We start from the raw sequence: 19,518 nt of genomic DNA, 5'->3' as shown, positions 1-19,518 counted from the left end.
ATGTAGAAATTACCACAATCATAGAGAGTGTCCATGACATTTGACCTATTAAATATTTTAAAATTTTGACGTAAAATATATGTGATTTCAACCGTTAAATTTCATATTCATCTTGAAATTATAAAGAAACCTAACTACTACTTAAATCATTTCATATATATTACTAACTTTTTGATGGTTTTAACTGTTTTTTTTTTAAAATATTATATTATTCAAATATCAAAATATATTTATTTATAATTTTTTTTATCTCTTTTTGATACACCTAAACCCTAAGGGCACTTGCACCATGCTAATGTCCCCAACAAAATTACTCTTGGGTCCCACCTCTATTACATAAAAAAATAAAGTCAAACACGTATTTTAGTACAGCCACATCAGTAAAACACATCTTCCAATACAACCACATCAGCAAAACACAAATTTTTATACACTTTTTCTTCCCACCCAACATGGAAGCCAACAATATTCCATTCCTCCATATTATCCACAACAAAACTACACCAAAACACAAAATACCAATATAACCATATCAGTAAAAGACAACATGTTTATTGGTCCAATTACACTTTGCCATTGCAAATAAGAGCGCTTAATTGCAATGGTCTCTTTTTCTTGGGGCATGGATGGTTTTTTGTGGTTTTTGTTGGGGTGTGGATCAAATGACATCTACAACACCACCATTTTGGTTATTTTCGTTGGATCAAACATGGGGGTTTTGACTTTGCTTGGCCCCATGTTGGCTTGTTTCCTTATATTTTGGGCCCCATTTTGAACAAAATTAACAAGTATAAACCAAAACAAGAAACAAATTCAAAGCAAGCAAAAATGCATCATTGTGTGCACAGAACATTCATTCATTGCCATGTCATCAAAGCACAACTCCCAAAAAATCTAATGGTCCAATTACAATGGGACCATTTGAGTAACCACAATGGTGGTTTTTCGTTGGGGCATGAATAATGTATGAAGATTTATGTTTTATTGATATGACTGTATTGAGAGACGTGTCTTGTTGATGTGGTTGAGAATGGAAATAAGATGGATACAATAGTGTAAATTTGCTGGCTTGATTTTTGTGTAATAGAGATGAGACCCACCAAGAAAATGCGTGAAATATGTGTGTGTGTATCATATGGGACCACCAAATAATTAAGTCATTTGCAAGGTCAACCAACTTCCATGGTTAGAGAATGTGTTTTACTAATGTGGTTGGGTATTTTGATGATGTGGCTTGACCAACAAAATATATTGATACAATGGTGTAAATTTGTTGACTTGATTTTTGATATAATAGATGTGAGACCCAACATTAATTTTTTATGTAGTTATGAGTGTGGTACAAGTGAGTCCCATGTGTTGGAGCCAACAAGAAGACTATCAAGGTCCCCTTCCCTCATATTGTTTCTAATAAAATTGGGGCAACAAAATTATATTGTTGTACACACTTTTGGATCCGTGCCCCATCAAAATTCCACTCATGTCCCATTAGATTAGCACCATTCTACGAGCATTCACAACAATGTATTTTTGTTATCCCATAGAGGTATTTTATTATCTAAAATAATTGCTCATTGAAAAAATAGAAAAGGAAAAAAGAGATATACAATGGATGGAGCCATTTTGTTGGGTGCGTTTTATTTGGACAACCAAGTAAATGCATTCGGAAGCACTACACATCCATAAAATTTCATCCATAAACTTATATAATCTAGGTGGCATGCTTATGTGACTTCTTTAATAAAGTTTATTTGTTTTTTTTAATCTATGTGGCATGCCTCATAAACATACCATCTAGATTATATAAGTTTATGGATGAAAAAATTATGGACATATATCAGTTTGGAAATGTATTTTATTGACTTTACAAAATGAATCATTGTGGTTGCTGAGGTTCATATACCTACCATCAATCAATGCAAATTACTAAAAAAAAAAAAGGAAGGGCAGATGGGTCAAAGCACCCTGTCAGAAACTGTGGATCAGAGCCCATGGGTTTTAATAAAAATTATTATTAATTCAAAATAAAATCTCACAAAATCTTTCAATAATATTTATTTATTTATATTATTTGTAATAACTTGACTCAAGACTTATTAGGGCTGTTACTGGTATGGTAAATTATCCATTGGTATACCATTACCGACAAATTAGTTACCGAAAATAGCAGAAGATTGGTATACCGTTACCAATTGTTCGGTACGGTAAATTTACCGATGATTTCGGCAACGGTAACGGTAAGCAAAGTTCAAAACCGGTAAATTTCCCGATTACCGACATATATATTAAATATATATTAATATTATTTTTAGTTTTAGTTTTAGTTTTAGTTTTATTTAATTATGACCATTAGATTGATCTAATTTAATTTAGACCATTGATTATTTTTAGGGTTATCATTTATATATCACTTATAGCAATTTCATTAACTTTAAAGCAGTGTTTGTTACATAACAAAATGCTTTGTTGGTATTGATTACATGTTTTTTTTCTCCCTTTCCATTATGGTCTTTTATCTTTATTTATCTTGTTTCTTTTAGCTTTCTTGCTATGGAGTTTAAAACACTTCTGATACTAAAAATATTAGAAATTAATGAAATGAAAGATTTTCTGTTATAGATTGTTGGAATAATGTTATGTGAATTCTCCTTTCTTTTTTTCACCGCTTGATAGGTATTTTCTCTTATTCACATATAGCACAATGATCATTCTCATTAATCTATCATTTTTATTATTGGTATTGTAGGCAAGATGAAAGTATTGTAGTCTCATACAACGACTATTAAGCACAATGCTACTTGATGCATTTTTTTTCTTCTCTTTTTTAAATAGGTTTTAAGAATTGGTAAATTTACCAATTACCGACTTACCATTACCGATCGATCGGTATACCGACCATCGGTATACCGACTCTTCCGGTAATGGTAACGGTAACATTTTTTGAATTACCGAAAGAATTGGTATGGTAACGGTATTCCGTGATTGGTAACGGTAACCGTACCAATAACAGCCCTAAGACTAATGTTCCTTTCACGTTATTCTTTTTTTTTTTGCAATTTAAAAATGAAAAGTTATTTTTTTAATTATTTTTTATTGTATACACGACAAAGTAACAGACTTGGGTAGAGAAGGAAAGGAGGGGTTGGCGGCTGAGCGGTCTCGGTCTGGTAAGAGCACGCACGACGCCGTACGACTACTACACACTACTGCACAAGTTTAAAGCAAACCAGAGCAATAAGTCTCTCTCTGTGGGCTACAGCATCGGACTGATTCACGACCACTGTAACATTTCTTCTTTTTGTGATAACTTTCAATTTTAGATCTAGTGTTTACGAATTTTGCTGTCTCATGCTTTGTTCTTTTGCTTTCAATTCTGCGATCCATTTGATTTGTACGAAACTAAGTAAAGGTTAAATTTGGTTCCTTTTTTTTCACTGCTTTTGCTATCATTTGTTTTTGTGAACTGGGTCTCTTAAAAGGTGGGATTTTGAAGCTTGTTGCAATTTTTTTTCTTACCATTTCTGGGCTGCTTTTATTGTGGGTTTGTGTTGTAGGTATTGATTCAGTGCAGAAATGGCGAACATAGATATTGAGGGGATCATGAAGGAGCTTCCAAATGATGGGCGTGTCCCCAAAACCAAGATTGTGTGCACTCTGGGTCCTGCTTCTCGATCCGTGCCAATGATCGAGAAGCTTCTCCGGGCTGGCATGAATGTTGCCCGCTTCAATTTCTCTCATGGAACCCACGAGTACCATCAGGAGACTCTTAACAATCTCAGGACCGCCATGCTCAGTACCCAGATCCTCTGCGCCGTTATGCTTGATACCAAGGTCTGGTCTTTCTGACAACTCGCATATTCGGATATTCCTTGCTTACTAGTTTTATTCTTCATGTTATTGGCTTTAATTGTGCTTCAAAAGAGTTTTTGATGCTTTTTAGAATTATGACCTGGCTCCAAAAAAGGCAAAAACAGGTGGTGGTAAGTTTAATTAATGGTAGGCACAAGGAAATAAAGGGGAGTGAATTAAGCTGGTAAGTGCACCCCCCGGCGGAAACAAGTCCAACAAGTCCCTGATCTACTGAAGTCCGAATTTTTTTTTGGGTTTTCATTCTCTGCGCTGATATCCATCTTTCACTCTATCATTTTATGAGGACTGAGGAGCACTGTGAAGTTTCTATAATAACTTTGGTTATGTAGTATGTTGAGTGCTCTTGGAAAACTCAAAGCATCCAAGTCTTGAAATGGCCTTAATGACTTCTAATCATGAAAGTTCATAAAGTCACCTCAGGATACCAATAAGAAATGCTATCATAATAAAGTTACGTAGAGTGATTGGCATTCAAAAAAAAAAGAGGATGCTTTGGTGATTTGAACATGTTATGCCTAGGTTGCAGTCAAGAAACTTTACCATTGTTCAAGGTTTGCCCCTGAAGTCACATCCATTGTACAGGGCTCTTGTTGTGGTGGTGGGTTATGGGAAAAGACAATTATTTGTATCTTTATCCCTGCACTAAGACTGTTTCCGTAGTTTGAATTTTGTAATGACTAGGTCTTTTGCATGAGAATCATGAACTTTTCTACATTTGGGGGAACGATAGATAGGCACCTAACTGATTTGTTATATCAAAAGTTCTGCAAACTGAGCCAAAACCATCGTAGGACTGGCAAGAAGTATAAAATATCGCTAATTCCAGTAAATTTTCTTTTCTTTTGATTTATTATAAAAATTTGTAACCCAATCCTCAAGAAAATTACAAGCTTCGCACATCAAATTTCGAAAAAAAGAAGTGCTGGGAAAGTTTGCTGTCAAGGAGGGCTCTGTTTAGGATATAGACTATTGAAGTGGTTAAAATGTTCTGCACAAGGTTTTTCTTGTGGGTGCCATTCTCTTTGGCCTTTGGATTTGTAAAACATTGATTGTATAACTTGTGTATATTTGTAATGATGGACTATCATTCATGAGCCCCACTTGAAATAATCGAACATCCAGCTCACCATCTCACAAGCCATGATATAAATAACTTTGGTGATTGATATTTCAAAGTGCGAGCAAGATCTAGAATGAATTTTTGATGTGCAATAAATCTGTTTTTCTCTCGTGGATTTCATTCATGGATGCAATATATAGAGGGCAGCATATTCTTGGATTACTGGAAGTTTGAAAGTATTGTGAAAATTTATCTATCCTTTGAGAACGTCTCGGAATTGATGCATTATGTAAGATCTTGACGTTCTGTTAAAAAGACACAGAATTTGACAATATGCTATATGGTTTAAACTAGAAGAGTTCTCATTGTACGCTTTTCTTCTGGGCTTCTACTGATCAGGCTAGGCATTCCTGTTCAACCTACCATTGCTTAATATTTTCAAAATAATTGGATGATCTAATCCAGAGTAGCTTCCATTTTAGCTCTGTCAGTCTTTGCTATGGTGTAATAAACATTTTTAGGTTGAATCTGCTTCATGTCTGTATCCCATGAACTGTTGTGGGTTGACTTTCTGTTTCTCTTTTCGTTGCAGGGACCGGAGATTCGAACAGGTTTTCTAAAGGATGGAAAACCTATTCAACTTAAGGAGGGTCAGGAAGTTATTATCACCACTGATTATAGCATAAAGGGTGATCCAGAGATGATATCCATGAGCTACAAAAAGTTGCCTCTGGATGTGAAGCCTGGAAATACTATCCTCTGTTCAGATGGAACCATCACCCTCACTGTCCTATCTTGTGATCCGGCTGCTGGAACCGTGAGATGCCGCTGTGAAAATACTGCAATGCTTGGTGAGAGGAAAAATGTGAATCTTCCTGGTGTCGTGGTGGATCTCCCTACTCTGACTGAGAAGGACAAGGAAGACATTCTTGAATGGGGTGTTCCCAACAATATTGATATGATTGCTCTTTCTTTTGTTCGTAAGGGGTCAGATCTTGTTAATGTTCGCAAGGTCCTTGGGCCTCATGCCAAGAATATAAAGTTAATGTCAAAGGTAATTTGATCCTTTACATTTTAGTTATGTTTTATTTTGATATTGCATGCTACTTATGGAGTGATTTTTTCTTATTCTGCTTCTTCTATGTCTTAATATTGAAAGAGGAAGTATTCTTGATTTCCTTGGGACTGGGGTCTTCTGAAGATTGTAAAGTCTAATATATTTTAGAAGGTGTACTGTTTGAGGGCTGGGTGCAGATATATCTTGAAGCATTTCTCTTGAGTTTTTTTTTTTGCGAATGAAAATAATGGTCCCACCTATGATGGCATAATTGTTGTCTGCCTGCAAGTCTGTTTAAGGTATAGATAGTGTTTAGTGCAGCTGCCTGTATGAAGTGGTCTATCAAAGAAATGTTTTTAACTAAATAGGTTTCTGTGGAAACAAGATACCTTCAGGGAAATCATTCTTTTTTTGGCCTCCTTTTTGTCTCTCTCTCGCTCTCTTTCTCTTCATGGAAGAGCATGTGCATTTACATTACGCATCATATAATCTTATTGGTGGATAGAGCAGCATACAATATAACAAATATGACTGATCAGATTTAACATAAGAAAATTTCTGATTTTGATTTTGTCACTTATTCTTGACCAGCTTCCTGCAGATGGACTCTTTAAAAAGCTATGATCATGCATTAGAAAATTGAACTTTTTTGAAGTACCAAATTGATCAACCAAAGCCTTGGAGACCGATCTTGGCTTGCCTCGTTCTGTAACTCTATTTAGATCTTGCACCATCATAGTTATCATGCATCTGTATCCTGGTGAAGCTGTTAATAGAAGTACTCTAGCAAACGAGTGATAAACTTCCAAGCTGAGAGTTTTGTCTTCTTCCTCTTTGTTTGTTTTCTTATTGTTAGTCTTTAGCTTTTTCTTTCGATTTAGTTATTTGTTCATTGACTTCTGTTTGATGATGATGAGGTTGCAATTGATGTAGTGATTTCTTCCTGCTGATGATATTCTCTGCATGCTCAGTTTTGGTTTTCTGTGAAAGGGAGATCAGAAGCAATCAATTTGTTTGGGGTGGATATTGGCATATTGCCATTGGTTTGGTGACTTTTATATTTGTCCGTACGTGGTTTCAATATGAGTATGTCCATGGGCATGTGCACTCTTGTGGATTCAAGTGCTTGTGTTTGCATATGCTTCCTTGAGTGTGACTCATGTATCTATGCCGTTTTTCGAAAATAAATTAAGGAGCAGTCAGTTTGTATCTATGCTATTGGTGTAAGCAAGTCTTGCTGCTGCTGATGATGGTGATGCTGTGAGTAATTACTTTATGTTGTGGATGGATGTAAATTTGGGAACTTCTTGCTGATGATGATGTTGTGTGTGGATATGCATCTCTCTGTGAATGTGTAGAGGTTTGGATGTGGGTGCATTTACATCCTCTTGTGATTATTTACCTTGGAAGACTAACTCGATTGTTTATGTACCCCTGTAAAGAATTTTGGTTGGTTTATCATTCATTTTGCTTTTGAAAAGACATTAACGAAGCAGTATTTGTTGTTGCAAACTGATGGCGTTGATTTATTGTAGGTTGAGAACCAAGAGGGAGTTATCAACTTTGATGAGATCCTGCGTGAAACTGATGCTTTTATGGTTGCCCGTGGTGATCTTGGAATGGAGATTCCAGTGGAGAAGATTTTCCTGGCACAGAAGATGATGATATACAAATGCAATCTTGTGGGCAAGCCCGTGGTGACGGCAACTCAGATGCTTGAATCCATGATCAAGTCTCCCAGACCTACCCGTGCTGAAGCCACTGATGTTGCTAATGCTGTCCTGGATGGCACTGATTGTGTCATGCTTAGTGGTGAGAGTGCTGCTGGAGCCTATCCGGAGCTTGCTGTTAAGATTATGGCTCGAATTTGTGTCGAGGCAGAATCGTCCCTAGACTACAGGGCTATCTTTAAGGAGATGATACGATCGACTCCACTTCCTATGAGCCCATTGGAAAGTCTTGCTTCTTCTGCAGTCCGAACAGCTAACAAAGCCCAAGCAAAGCTCATTGTTGTGCTGACCCGTGGTGGTTCCACAGCAAACTTGGTTGCGAAGTACAGACCAGCAGTTCCCATCCTATCTGTAGTAGTCCCAGTGTTGACAATCAACTCGTTTGATTGGAGCTGCAGTGATGAATCCCCTGCAAGGCATAGTCTGATATACAGGGGGTTGATTCCTATTCTGGCAGAAGGTTCTGCAAGGGCCACTGATGCAGAATCTACAGAGGCAATTCTGGAAGCTGCCTTGAAGTCGGCAACCGAGAAGGGTTTGTGCATTCCTGGTGATGCTGTTGTTGCACTTCATCGTATTGGAGCTGCCTCCGTTATTAAGATCTGCTTAGTGAAGTAATAAGCGCAATGATTAACTTCTAAATTCTATGGGAAGAAGTTAGATTTCAGTTTTTCATTTTCGGCTTCGGTTTCTCTGTTGAAGGCTATAGTATTTTTGCCTCCTTATTATGTTGATGTAGTTTACTCTTTACTCTTCCTGAAGTTTTTATTTTCTTCAGAACGTAAGTCGTGAATTATTTGGAGAGAAGGTGTCCTGATTTTATGGATGACAAGTATTTTTATCATTTTTCTTTGGCAGCAATATATAAATATGTAAGAGTGGAGCGTAATTCTGACCACGCAAATACAAAACGGTGCGTTTTATGTCTATTTATTTATGAATACGTGTCGTAGTCGTACTAGATTTTCAAATTGGAATATATATGTGTATATATATATATATACATCTTCTTGTCTTCAAGGGACCCCACCAGTACCTCCAACTCCGCCAGTTCCACCAACCCCGCCACCAGTATTCCCAAGCCCACCAGTTCCACCAACCTCGCCACCAGTATTCCCAAGCCCACCAGTTCCACCAACCACACCACCAGTATTGCCAAGCCCACCCGTACCTCCAGTATTGCCAAGACCACCCGTACCTCCAACCCCGCCACCACTACCAGTATTGCCAAGCCTACCCGTTCCTCCAAGCCCACCAGTTCCACCAAGGCCAGGAAGTCCACCACTGCCACCAAGGCCTGGAAGCCCACCACCGCCACCAAGGCCTGGAAGGCCACCAGTTCCTCCAAGGCCTGGAAGCCCACCACTGCCACCAAGGCCTGGAAGTCCACCAGTTCCTCCAAGCCCCGGAAGCCCACCACCACCACCAAGGCCTGGAAGCCCACCACTGCCACCAAGGCCTGGAAGTCCACCAGTTCCTCCAAGCCCCGGAAGCCCACCACCACCACCAAGGCCTGGAAGCCCACCATGGCCTGGAAGCCAACCAATCCCACCTCCAGCTCCACCAAGCCCACCACCACCACCACCTCCAATCCCTATTCCTCCAAGCCCACCACCAGCTCCAGCTCCAGCTCCAAACCCTGCTCCACCAGGCACTAACTTCTCATCCTCAGAAGAGCCAATTCTTGCACTAGTTGTTGTAGCAAACCAAACAACACTAAGAACCCAAAAAACCACCACCTTATTAGGACTCATTTTTCTGTTTTTCTCCTTGTTATGCAGCTTCAAAGAGAGAATTGTAAGTTGTTAAGTGTATGCTTTAGAGTGGGTGCTTATATAGTGATTTTTCAAGGGAATTACAGTTGTGAAATGGCCTTAAATTTTGTTCAATTTGTAAACATTGTAGCCCAACTGTTCATCATATACTGCTTCTATAATTATATATACAAATTAGTTGCACATTCTATATTCATGGGATGATATTAATATAGACTGTAAGTTAGAGTTTCCATTTTATGTGTCAAAAACAAAACTTGTGACTTGTTGTTTTATTGGTTGCTTCAACAACTTGGTTAGCTATACAAAAGAAGGAAAAAAATTATGACTAATTGGATTAGTTGAGGCATAAACTGGTTTCCATCAAATATATGTAGTTTCAACTGTCAATGATTTTGTATCCTTTAAGGTATTTTATTTATATATTTTAGATTATCAAACAGAAAAATTAATGTTCCCATAAAATTGTCTATAAATCGTTGTTTCATTCTAAAATTAGCAGTATATATATGTGATTTTGGTGAAATTGAGATATATATTATGCCCTGAATTTAAATCAAAATTTGATTTGACAAAATGTAGCATATATATATATATGTAGCTTAATTTCATGCACAGTAGGCAAATAAAAGATGTATACGTAAACTTTGGTGAAATGAACTATTTATAGATCTTACTAACCAAAATTTCAAGAAACTAACACGGCTAGCTAACAATCACATCTAATGAGTTGTGTTAAGATGCCAAAATTGCTTAGTTATCAAGGATTGACTTTGTTAAAAACAAAACCATTCATTACTAGTTCTGATTGTTTGATTATTGTTGTGCAAATTCGCAAGTATACAAATCCTCAAGTAATGTAACGATGAGTGGAGTGTCAATCCCACGAGGTTTTATTAAAAATTACAAAGCACCAATTATGACTAATTCTAAATTTTTTTGAATAATATTTGAGATTCAATTATCATAAACCTAAATAACAAGAAAATAATAAGTAAGAAAATAAACACAAAAGCGGTAGAAATCAATCAATTAAAAGGCAATAAGACGTCTAATTTCACCATCATCAATCATATTCAATATCTTTAGCATGTTAATCATCTCAATTATTATCTAAAACCTATTCAATACTCCATGTCTGTCAGATATCAAATTAAAGTATTCTAGCTACCAATCCCTCTATGTCTAACATTCAAATTAAGATAGCAAAAACTCATTAAGAACTATGAAAAATCATGTAACGATCACACAAGTCATACTCCTACATTTATGTGAAGCATGCAACCTATGACATTTATTGTAAGAAGCAAAACCTTAAATATTAACCAGATATTTAAAAGTATTAAGAACACCAATAGACAATACTCAACAATTAAAAAAAAAAGGCTACATTAGAACTCTAACAAAAATATTTAACTACTCATGCTACAACAATACAATAAAAACTAGAAAGAATACGGGTTTCCAACTCCCCTTGCTTTTTAGTGGAGAACTCTCTTTTATATTAGCAAAAACCAACCAAAAGCTTCCTTAACCTTTGCTTCAAAAGTCTTCCTTTTATTGCTGTTGTCGACCCCACACCTTCTGACTCTATTTTCATGTGCCACTTCTATTATTATGGTAGAAAATGCTTGAGACCTCCAAAAAGTTATCTCAAAATATTCTCATTTAATGTAAAGTGGTTGGATGTGAAATGATCCCTATATTTTTGTTTTTAATCAATGATTATTTTAATGCCACATTAATTTGGGAGACTTTTGAGGGTTTTTAGCATTATCTTAGGACAAATGCAATGGTGGGCTGTTTGGCAAGAATGGATGGGTTAGATGGATCTTTAATGGGAAATGAAGAGGTTGAATCCATACAATGATGGGCCTTTTGGCAATCAAAGTTACTGGACCAATTTGGGGAACAAAGACTTCAATTGGGGCTTCAAATTGCCTGACTGGTGTGGGCCCGCACAAACACCAACTGCAAACCTATTCTCACGTGAGGTACGAATCATACCCATTCTCTCCCCTGCGCCTCCTCTTCGTCTATTGCTCTCTCTTGGATCCGTGAATCTCACAACCCATTGGGGTCTCACGCATAAAGGTTTGTGGTTAGCTCGACTGTCGTCTTCCGTCTTCTCATGTTTTCTACTCTGTTTGTTTCATTGCTTCACCGGAACTACCAAGCAATTCAGCAAGGTCACCCTTCTCTTCTATTTAATCGTTGTTCATCTTCTTATCTCTTTTGTTAATTAGGGGTGAAGAACTATCTCCAGCTACCTCATCTGAAACAACCTCTGGCTGCAAAGTATTGTCGATGCTGCGACCTGTGTTCCAACTACGGGTCCTTGATCGTTGCTCGTCGAAGAAGAAGAATATTAGGTTTGTGGATCTACTTCTTGATTTACCTGTTCTGGAGAGGTCCTCGAATCTAATTGGCTAGCCCTTGTTTTATTCTTTTTCTCTCTATGTCTCGCAATCCTTAGAAAGATCGTTGAAGAAGCATCTATTTGGTATTTTCTCTGAACCTCAAAATTCATGTTTGCATGGACTTCTAATTTCGTGTTTACGTTTCTTTCGTCGATGCGATTGGCCTGTGATGTTTATGGATTGTGTTTTTTGATTGTTTTTCATTCGTTCTCCTCTTGATCATTTGTTTTTTTTAATTCGTATGAACCCTAATTTTTGTTTGATTGTATTGGCACAGTTTTTCAATTAAGGAGAATAGAAATGTTGTTTGGTTTTTACGATGTAGCATAACTTCATAATATAGTGGTGCAATTTTGAGCCTTCCCACTTCCAATTATTTTGCAGTAAACGGTGCCATGAACCCAAGCCTGCTTCCAAATTCCCAACATCCACCAAATCATCAATAAATGATTCCAGGTGACAATTCTGCTTTCTGGAATTACTTTGTCCAAATGGTGCAATCTGAATTTGACCTATCAACACTCCAGCACTTTGTATCTAATATATCAAACAGCCAAAGTTATCCAAATATGACCCACCATTCAACTGTTAATGCTCCCAATGTGAACCAAAGCCAGCAAGTTTTTGATCAAACTATGCCAGCATCGAGTCCTACCGTACTGCCAAACGAGGCTGGAGGGTCAAGACGCGGGAGGAAGTCACACCTTCCTCCTGAGGAGCGCACCCCAAGACCACCAAACTGGTCACTAGAGGAGGATGTCGATTTGTGTAGATATTGGGTCACAATTGGAACAGATCCAATCACTGGAATTAATCAGGATAAGCAATCCTTCTGGACACGTGTCAGGTCAGACTTTATTCAACGAAGAGAACCGGCAGCTGGATGCAGGAATGAGCAGGCTTGCTAAAGTCGATGGGGGCTTATTCATCCATGGGTCACTAAATGGATTGCAATATGGAAGCGGAGCATGGAATTAATCCCTAGTGGCTACACCATACATGATTAGGTACATTATATGTTGATTTTCTTAATAATAAGTGTGTTTATCTATGTCATTATATAAGTGTTGCCTTATGGTGATTTGTATCAAATCTATGCAGACATGTAGGCATAGTTGGGTTCTATGTTTTAATATGACTGGGAGTCCAAGAACACAACCATTTTTTCTTTTTCTTTCCTTCTATGGAGGATTGTGTAATGTATCATATGGTATTTAATTTTACTCATATTGGTATATTACATAGAAAAGTGAAATGCCTTTCCCATGTTGTTGCTTTGGTGTACTGATAGGTATGATAATACCTTTTGTTAAATAATGAGTGTGTTTATGTGTTGATTTGTATTTTTATAGGTTAATTGCGGATTGGAACAAAAAGTGGTAAAAAGGGCTGAATTAAGCAAGTCTGGGGAAAGAACAAGCGTGCAGGTTTTATTCATGCTTAGGCCTCATCATTTGCGCCCAGTCCAGAAGGAAGAGATTTTTGGGTGAAGAAGTACGCCTAGGCGAGGTGCGCCTGGGCGCACCGTTAATGCACGCCCAGAATAATTCCATCCGCCCAGTCCAGAGAGCACTGATTTGGAGAGATCCGAAAATGTGTGCTTGTGCCTAGGCACACGCCTAGGAGTGAATTCAACACGCCTAGGCGCACAAACCAGCTTTTGGGCCAGCTTTAATTCACGATTTGCCCTAGCCGCAGGGTATTGTGGACACTTCGAACAGATTTTTTGGAGAGCGAAAATAGAGGGGAAAGGTGATTCTTGGAGCTAGGAGGAGAGATCCTTCAACCCAACTCGGATCTTCTCAACTCATTGGGTTTATTCATGCTTGTCTCATCTATCTTCTTGTGTTTTTCTCTCCCTATGTGTAACTAAACTACTTGTACCAAGGCTAGGATGAAGCCTTGGGTTGAATGACTTGTATTTGACTTTGATTCACATATATAATAGTTGATCAATGGGTGTAAATCTTGTGTTTATGTGCTGGATTGCAAGTTCTTCACACTCTTTGTGTTTGATCACCACTTAGGGTTTGAATGAAATTGTTTGTTGAATCTACTTAGAAGGTAAAATGTCAAGTAGGTTATGCTTCTTGAAACCCATGATTATGAATGTGTCTCCCTTTAATTAGGTGATAATTTGTATGAATCCTTATCTCCATGGAACTTCATTAATTCTTATGCATGTTTAGACGAATAGGATGGCTAAAATGTGTTAGTAACATCCAACCTAGACCAATGAGATGGCTAATAATTGATTTTAGGGAGATTTGACCTAGATGCGCTAGTATCGACCTAGGTACGGGTTCATTATTCCCGGATTGCTATTTGTATGTGTGAATCGGTTTTGTTTGCAAATCAGTGACCCTTGGTTGATTCCGAAGTCTTGGTGCTTCTTTCTCATCTTGAATCTCATTCCATTTCATCTAGCTTATTTAGTATAAATTGCATTAGCGTAATCTGTATCTTTATTCCAAGAAAATACCAAAAATACTCTACTATTTGCTTGTTTTTAGTTTAATTACTAAACCCAACAAACTTGAGTGGAACTTTACTTTTGTTTGCATTGTCCATACATACATACAAATATACATTTGGATTAGACATAACTCCGTCCCTGTGGATTCGACCCTTGCTTATCATTGTGCTGTAGTCGCCGACTAGTACACTTGCTAGTAAGGTTAATTAAGACCCAACATGTACCATTTCAAACTTCTCTTGTTAATTTTAAACTTCTCTTGTATCTCCCTAGAGATTGGAAAGCAAACTCTCCAAGATTTCGTGTTATAATTAAAAAACAATTCAAATGAATTCATCAATGGAAGAGTTTCTCCTTTATGTGTTCACATCGCAATAAATTGTTTTGGCGTCTATCTTGTGCTGCATCTTGTCCCAAAATGGTGATTTCTGTGAAATAGACTTGGTAGATGTTGATATAAATGGCTATTGCTTTCTACATTTTGGATGGCCTTTTAACCATTGTTTTATACATCCAAAAATTGCTATTTAAAATTTAAACTTCTTTAAATGTATCCTAACTTTCTGAACTTCTCCGAACCACTTATTAAATTCTGTTTAACTTAATCTTGTCTTTTTTTTTTTCTGCATATTAGAGGGCCTTTTGTTCTTCATTGAACTGACATTTGGTTTGGATTTACTTGTCTTTTGGAAAAAAGTCCTTGCCATTTTTATGAAGCTTTTTAGTTTTTACTCAATATTAGTTGATAGTTGTTTTTATGTTTCCCCAATCGTATACAGGAATGAGCTGCAAGATCACTATTCCACAAGACATACAATCATCAATTCAAGTACGAGCATTGTTGGTTGGTGCTGAGGAGCTGCTCCAAATGGCAACAATAGTGCTGAGAGCAAAGTTGGTATTGAAGTTGGTCTTGACAAGCGAGGACCATTTGTTGACACAATGTCAGATTGGAATGTTGGTGGGTCACATGGGGGATGATCTGGAAAGGGAAGTGACTGAGACAGGGCTACCCAAGCATAACTTTCAGCCAATATTCCTCGAGACACCTATCACGGATGAATCACCATTTCAAGCATCGAATGGTAACGAGAGAAACGATGAGGATCAAAGACCAATTGGTACTAAGACTGCTAAAGCAGCGAAACAACGTAAGAAGTCTAGGAAAGGAGAGGCCTCAAGTCAAGTTAGCGAGAGTATAACCGCTGGATTCCCCGAGATGATTGAAACAAGCCATTCAAATTGGGAGTTATTGGTGAAGAACCGTGAAGATACACGAAGGGAAAAAATAGAATTTGACCGGTAGCGCCATGAGGATGATAAAAAGCCGTATGAGGAGGAGAGACAACTCACCATGAAGGCCAAAAAATCAAAGATCATGAGGAACATGGCCGGGATCACAAAGGATTTGATATCCGCAAGAAGGGAACTTAGGCATGTACAATCAGAGACTGAGTATAAATAGCTTAATGCTTTGGTTGCTGCCCTAGAGGTCAAGCTAGAAGCGGAGATGGAAGGTACAATCATATTAAATAAATATGATACTATAAGCTTTTCTTAATTGTAAGCCTTAATAATGTATATACTAAAGCTTATTCTAATTCTACAAATGTGAAAAAGGATAAGAACGTGGAAGTTGTAAGTCCTCCAATTCACACTGCTGAACATGGAACGCAACCCTCCAACTCAGATTGGCGTCAACGCTGGTAATTTTAATCATTGACAATTTAATATACCTGGTAGATGTTGATATAAATGGCTATTGTGATTCTATGGCAATTGAGTTTGATGCTTTGTAGTTTCCCTGTTGCTGTTCAATTTAGGTTTTTGAACAGCTTGTTGGATTTAAGTGCAATGCTTATTACCATGAATTGTTTTTGCATTATTGAAAACAATAATGCAGTTAACTATCACTAGTAGGAAGACCATCTAAATGATGCTACTCTATTCCCCTTGGACTATTTCTTTGGGGGAGAACCATGAAGTTGTGTATGCTATTCTCTTGCTGAGAACCTCCTTTGCTGAACAATTGAGTGTTGGGTTTGAAATTCTGATTTTTTCTTAGCTTCTCTTCATTATCCTGGTTACCTCACTATCGTATTGTTGTTGGATGATAATACATTTTTATTCATGCAGCAATTGTTGGGTGGTGACAAGCCTTGCCAACTTAGTACGGTTGCCATGTTAGCAGAACTATGTTAGTCGACATTTCCTGCAAATGTGAATGGCCTGTAATGCATTAGCTCTCTGATTCCTATACACCCAAGTGGTCTTCTCCTCTTATTATGGAAGAATAAAAAAGATCACTAGTTGAAACGGTAGTTTGCCTTTGTCTAAGACAGTGGTGGTTCATCTTAGCATGTTGCTAGTAGTTTTACTTTCCTTCTTAGCCTGAATTTTACCAAATTCTGTTTGTTTGGGGAAAATACAAGAAAAAAAACTAGTATGTTGCTATGCAGTGAATTCTATGGATCAATGGATGATCTGATTCTGAAAGTTTAATCTTAATGCTCTCTTTTATTATATTGGCTGGCTGAGTAAGTGGAACGCTCCTTATAATGGATGAATTGCTTCCTTTCTAGAACATTACACCATTCCAATAAGCTTTGTTCTTTTTTTTCTTATCCTTATAATTCTCTCTATCTTTTCCTTATATTCTTTCCTTCTCTCCTATTTTTTTTACTCCTACTTCTCTCTTGATTGTCATTTTCCTAATAGACCGACCTATTTTTCACACTTTAATTCATGGGAATTCTATTTTATGCCCTTCTCATTGGACAACCGATGTTGTATATATGTACATGCACACGTTGTCTATACAAGATAGAAAGGGGTGGGGGGCATGGCACTAAAGTTCTTAAAAGGACAACCATGAATATGTGTTTTCATTTATTTATCTCTGATTTATGACTGTTTTGCCAAAAACTTTAATAGATACCAGCTTATAGCCAAAATGTTTCTTTATCTTATTTGTGACAATGAATACATGTAGGATGTCGGACGACCATTGGCTCAAGAGGGAGAGGGAGAGGGAGACACATGCTTCTGACGATGACACTAGCTAGATGTAACTTGGAAACCGAGTTCACGTATTATTAATTTGGCTACTATCTACTTTAGCATGCAATTGAGATGGTTGGATGTTTTCTCCTTTGTATTTCAAAGACTCATATATATTTATTGTGAATTTTATTTATTTGGAATGTGATTCACGTTGGATATTATTCATTTGGAATATTTCTGTATTTGATATGATTGTTCTATATTGAGTAGATGTTTTGTTATGGTGTGAAAGAGCATTATTGATGTAGGGAATCTTATTGCTTTGATATCTATGGTCAATATTTCGTTTTCATGCTTCAAAGATAGTAGATTCTTAATTAGGACCAGAATGGTTCCAGCTGAGGAGTTGGTTACAAGGAGTTCACATATTATATTTGAAGGTTGCCATGTAAACTCCATATATAAGCCATCAAATCCATTTTCAGACTTGCATTGATCTGGTCATCACGTATCTGTTCCATACGTGAGTGAATGTATTGTGCAAGAACCTCTGGGGTTGTAATGGTGTCAATGGCGGATACAACCTCATCGGACAGAGGCATCCATGGATCGATATCAATATGCCTCTCATCGTCAATAATCATGTTATGTAGAATGATGCATGTAAGCATAATTTTTTTAAGCTCAGAAGTCTTGTAGTAACGAATTGGTCCCTTTGTGATGCCCCATTTAGCTTGTAGAATGTCAAAGGCACGCTCGACATCCTTTCGAACACTCTCATGTGTTCTTGCAAATACTTGTTCCACAGGTGTGTATGGATGAGGGATTGACTGCATTAGTGCAGCATATCGCGGATAAATTCCATCCGTCAGATAATAGGGCCTGAGGTAAACGGACCCATTGACAATGAATGGTACATTTGGCATGCGACCTCTTATGAAATCGTTGAAAATATGAGAGTGTCGTAATACAGTAATGTCATTATGGGAACCAGCCATACCGAAAAATGCATGTCAAATCCATAAGTCATACGAGGCTACTGCTTCCAAGATTATTGTAGCAAATCTAGTGTGACTAAGGTATTGACCCTTCCAGGCGGAAGGACACCCACGCCACTCCCAGTGCATGCAATCAAGTGATCCTATCATGCCAGGGAATCCCCTTGCTGCATTTTCTTCCACTAGGTGCATAGTGTCATTCATGGTAGGTGTCCTCAAATATTGATCCTTGTACAAAACCAAAATATTTTCACAAAATTTGTTAAGCTCTACCTTCGCAGTTGACTCACCAATTTTGATATATTCATCAAGACTATCCATTGGACCACCATATGCAAGAATTCTAAGTGCGGCCATCATCTTCTGAATAGCAGATAAATCCAATCGTCCGGTGCAATCAGGAAGACACTAAAAATACGTGTCTGTAGCTTCTAGATCGTCCTTGATCCTTAGAAATAATTCCCGTTGCATACGAAATCTTCGCCGAAACATGTGAGGAGGGTAAGTACAATTTGGTGCAAAGTAATCTCGCACAAGATCATTGTGAGTCATCTCGCGATTTCTATGAATGTTAATGGGTGTCCTTGGTTGGACGGGACCAGGTGATACCATCATGGTAAGCATTTTAGTAGCATTTTGTATTTCATGCTGCTCAAAAGCATACAAATCTTCATCTGAATCATCACTCGACTCCTCCTCAACAATGTTGGCTCTTCGACGAAAGAAACTCCACCTTCTATGAGAAGAATCTCCAGCCATTGTTATGTATTGATAACTTTCATAAATGAAATTTTCTTGAAGTAGAACGGGAAGTGTATTTGGCTCTGCTCAAAATATTGAGTGTATAGGATATTTATAGGCAAAGGAGGATGCATGTATACAATAAAGACAAATGTAGATGTCGTCATTTACATATTTTTTTTTTCTTCCATCATTTACTATTTTTTTAAAAAAATTTGTATTTATTTGCTGTAAAATTTTATTAATTAAAATAATTATTTATGGTTAATGTAATTTAATAGAAAATCATTTTCAAGAGTATATATATTGTTGTATGTTATTTAAACTTTTGCCACCAAAATTAACTAACTCACACCAATATCTATTTAACACCATTGTACAATGACAA

General features: G+C 37.3%; 3 protein-coding genes across 4 annotated transcripts; 1 reads left to right on the top strand and 2 right to left on the bottom strand.

The window, feature by feature from the left end:
* The first annotated feature begins 3,123 nt into the window (after window positions 1–3,123).
* LOC119991288 (pyruvate kinase, cytosolic isozyme) lies at window positions 3,124–8,560 on the top strand. 2 transcript variants are annotated; one of them, XM_038837616.1, is made up of 4 exons: window positions 3,124–3,282; window positions 3,555–3,831; window positions 5,523–5,984; window positions 7,523–8,560. In XM_038837616.1, the coding sequence occupies exons 2-4, from the start codon at window positions 3,574–3,576 to the stop codon at window positions 8,333–8,335; spliced, it is 1,533 nt and encodes a 510-aa protein (XP_038693544.1). In that variant the 5' UTR covers window positions 3,124–3,282; window positions 3,555–3,573; the 3' UTR covers window positions 8,336–8,560. The 2 variants fall into 2 exon arrangements, with proteins under 2 accessions (XP_038693544.1, XP_038693555.1); XM_038837627.1 differs by having other exon boundaries at window positions 3,268–3,409.
* A 173-nt stretch (window positions 8,561–8,733) lies between these two features.
* On the bottom strand, window positions 8,734–9,471 carry LOC119993254 (uncharacterized PE-PGRS family protein PE_PGRS46-like). Its single transcript, XM_038840302.1, has one exon. It carries the CDS (start codon window positions 9,469–9,471, stop codon window positions 8,734–8,736), a length of 738 nt encoding a protein of 245 aa, XP_038696230.1.
* Window positions 9,472–17,819: 8,348 nt separating this feature from the next.
* Window positions 17,820–18,389, bottom strand: LOC119993248. Its single transcript, XM_038840289.1, has one exon. It carries the CDS (start codon window positions 18,387–18,389, stop codon window positions 17,820–17,822), a length of 570 nt encoding a protein of 189 aa, XP_038696217.1.
* Window positions 18,390–19,518: the final 1,129 nt, after the last annotated feature.

The sequence above is a fragment of the Tripterygium wilfordii genome, chromosome 3, assembly GCF_013401445.1.
Source record: "Tripterygium wilfordii isolate XIE 37 chromosome 3, ASM1340144v1, whole genome shotgun sequence".
Classification (NCBI taxonomy): domain Eukaryota; kingdom Viridiplantae; phylum Streptophyta; class Magnoliopsida; order Celastrales; family Celastraceae; genus Tripterygium; species Tripterygium wilfordii.
The sequence above is the reverse complement of the archived record's forward strand: the minus strand, read 5'-3'. Positions and strand labels throughout refer to the sequence as shown.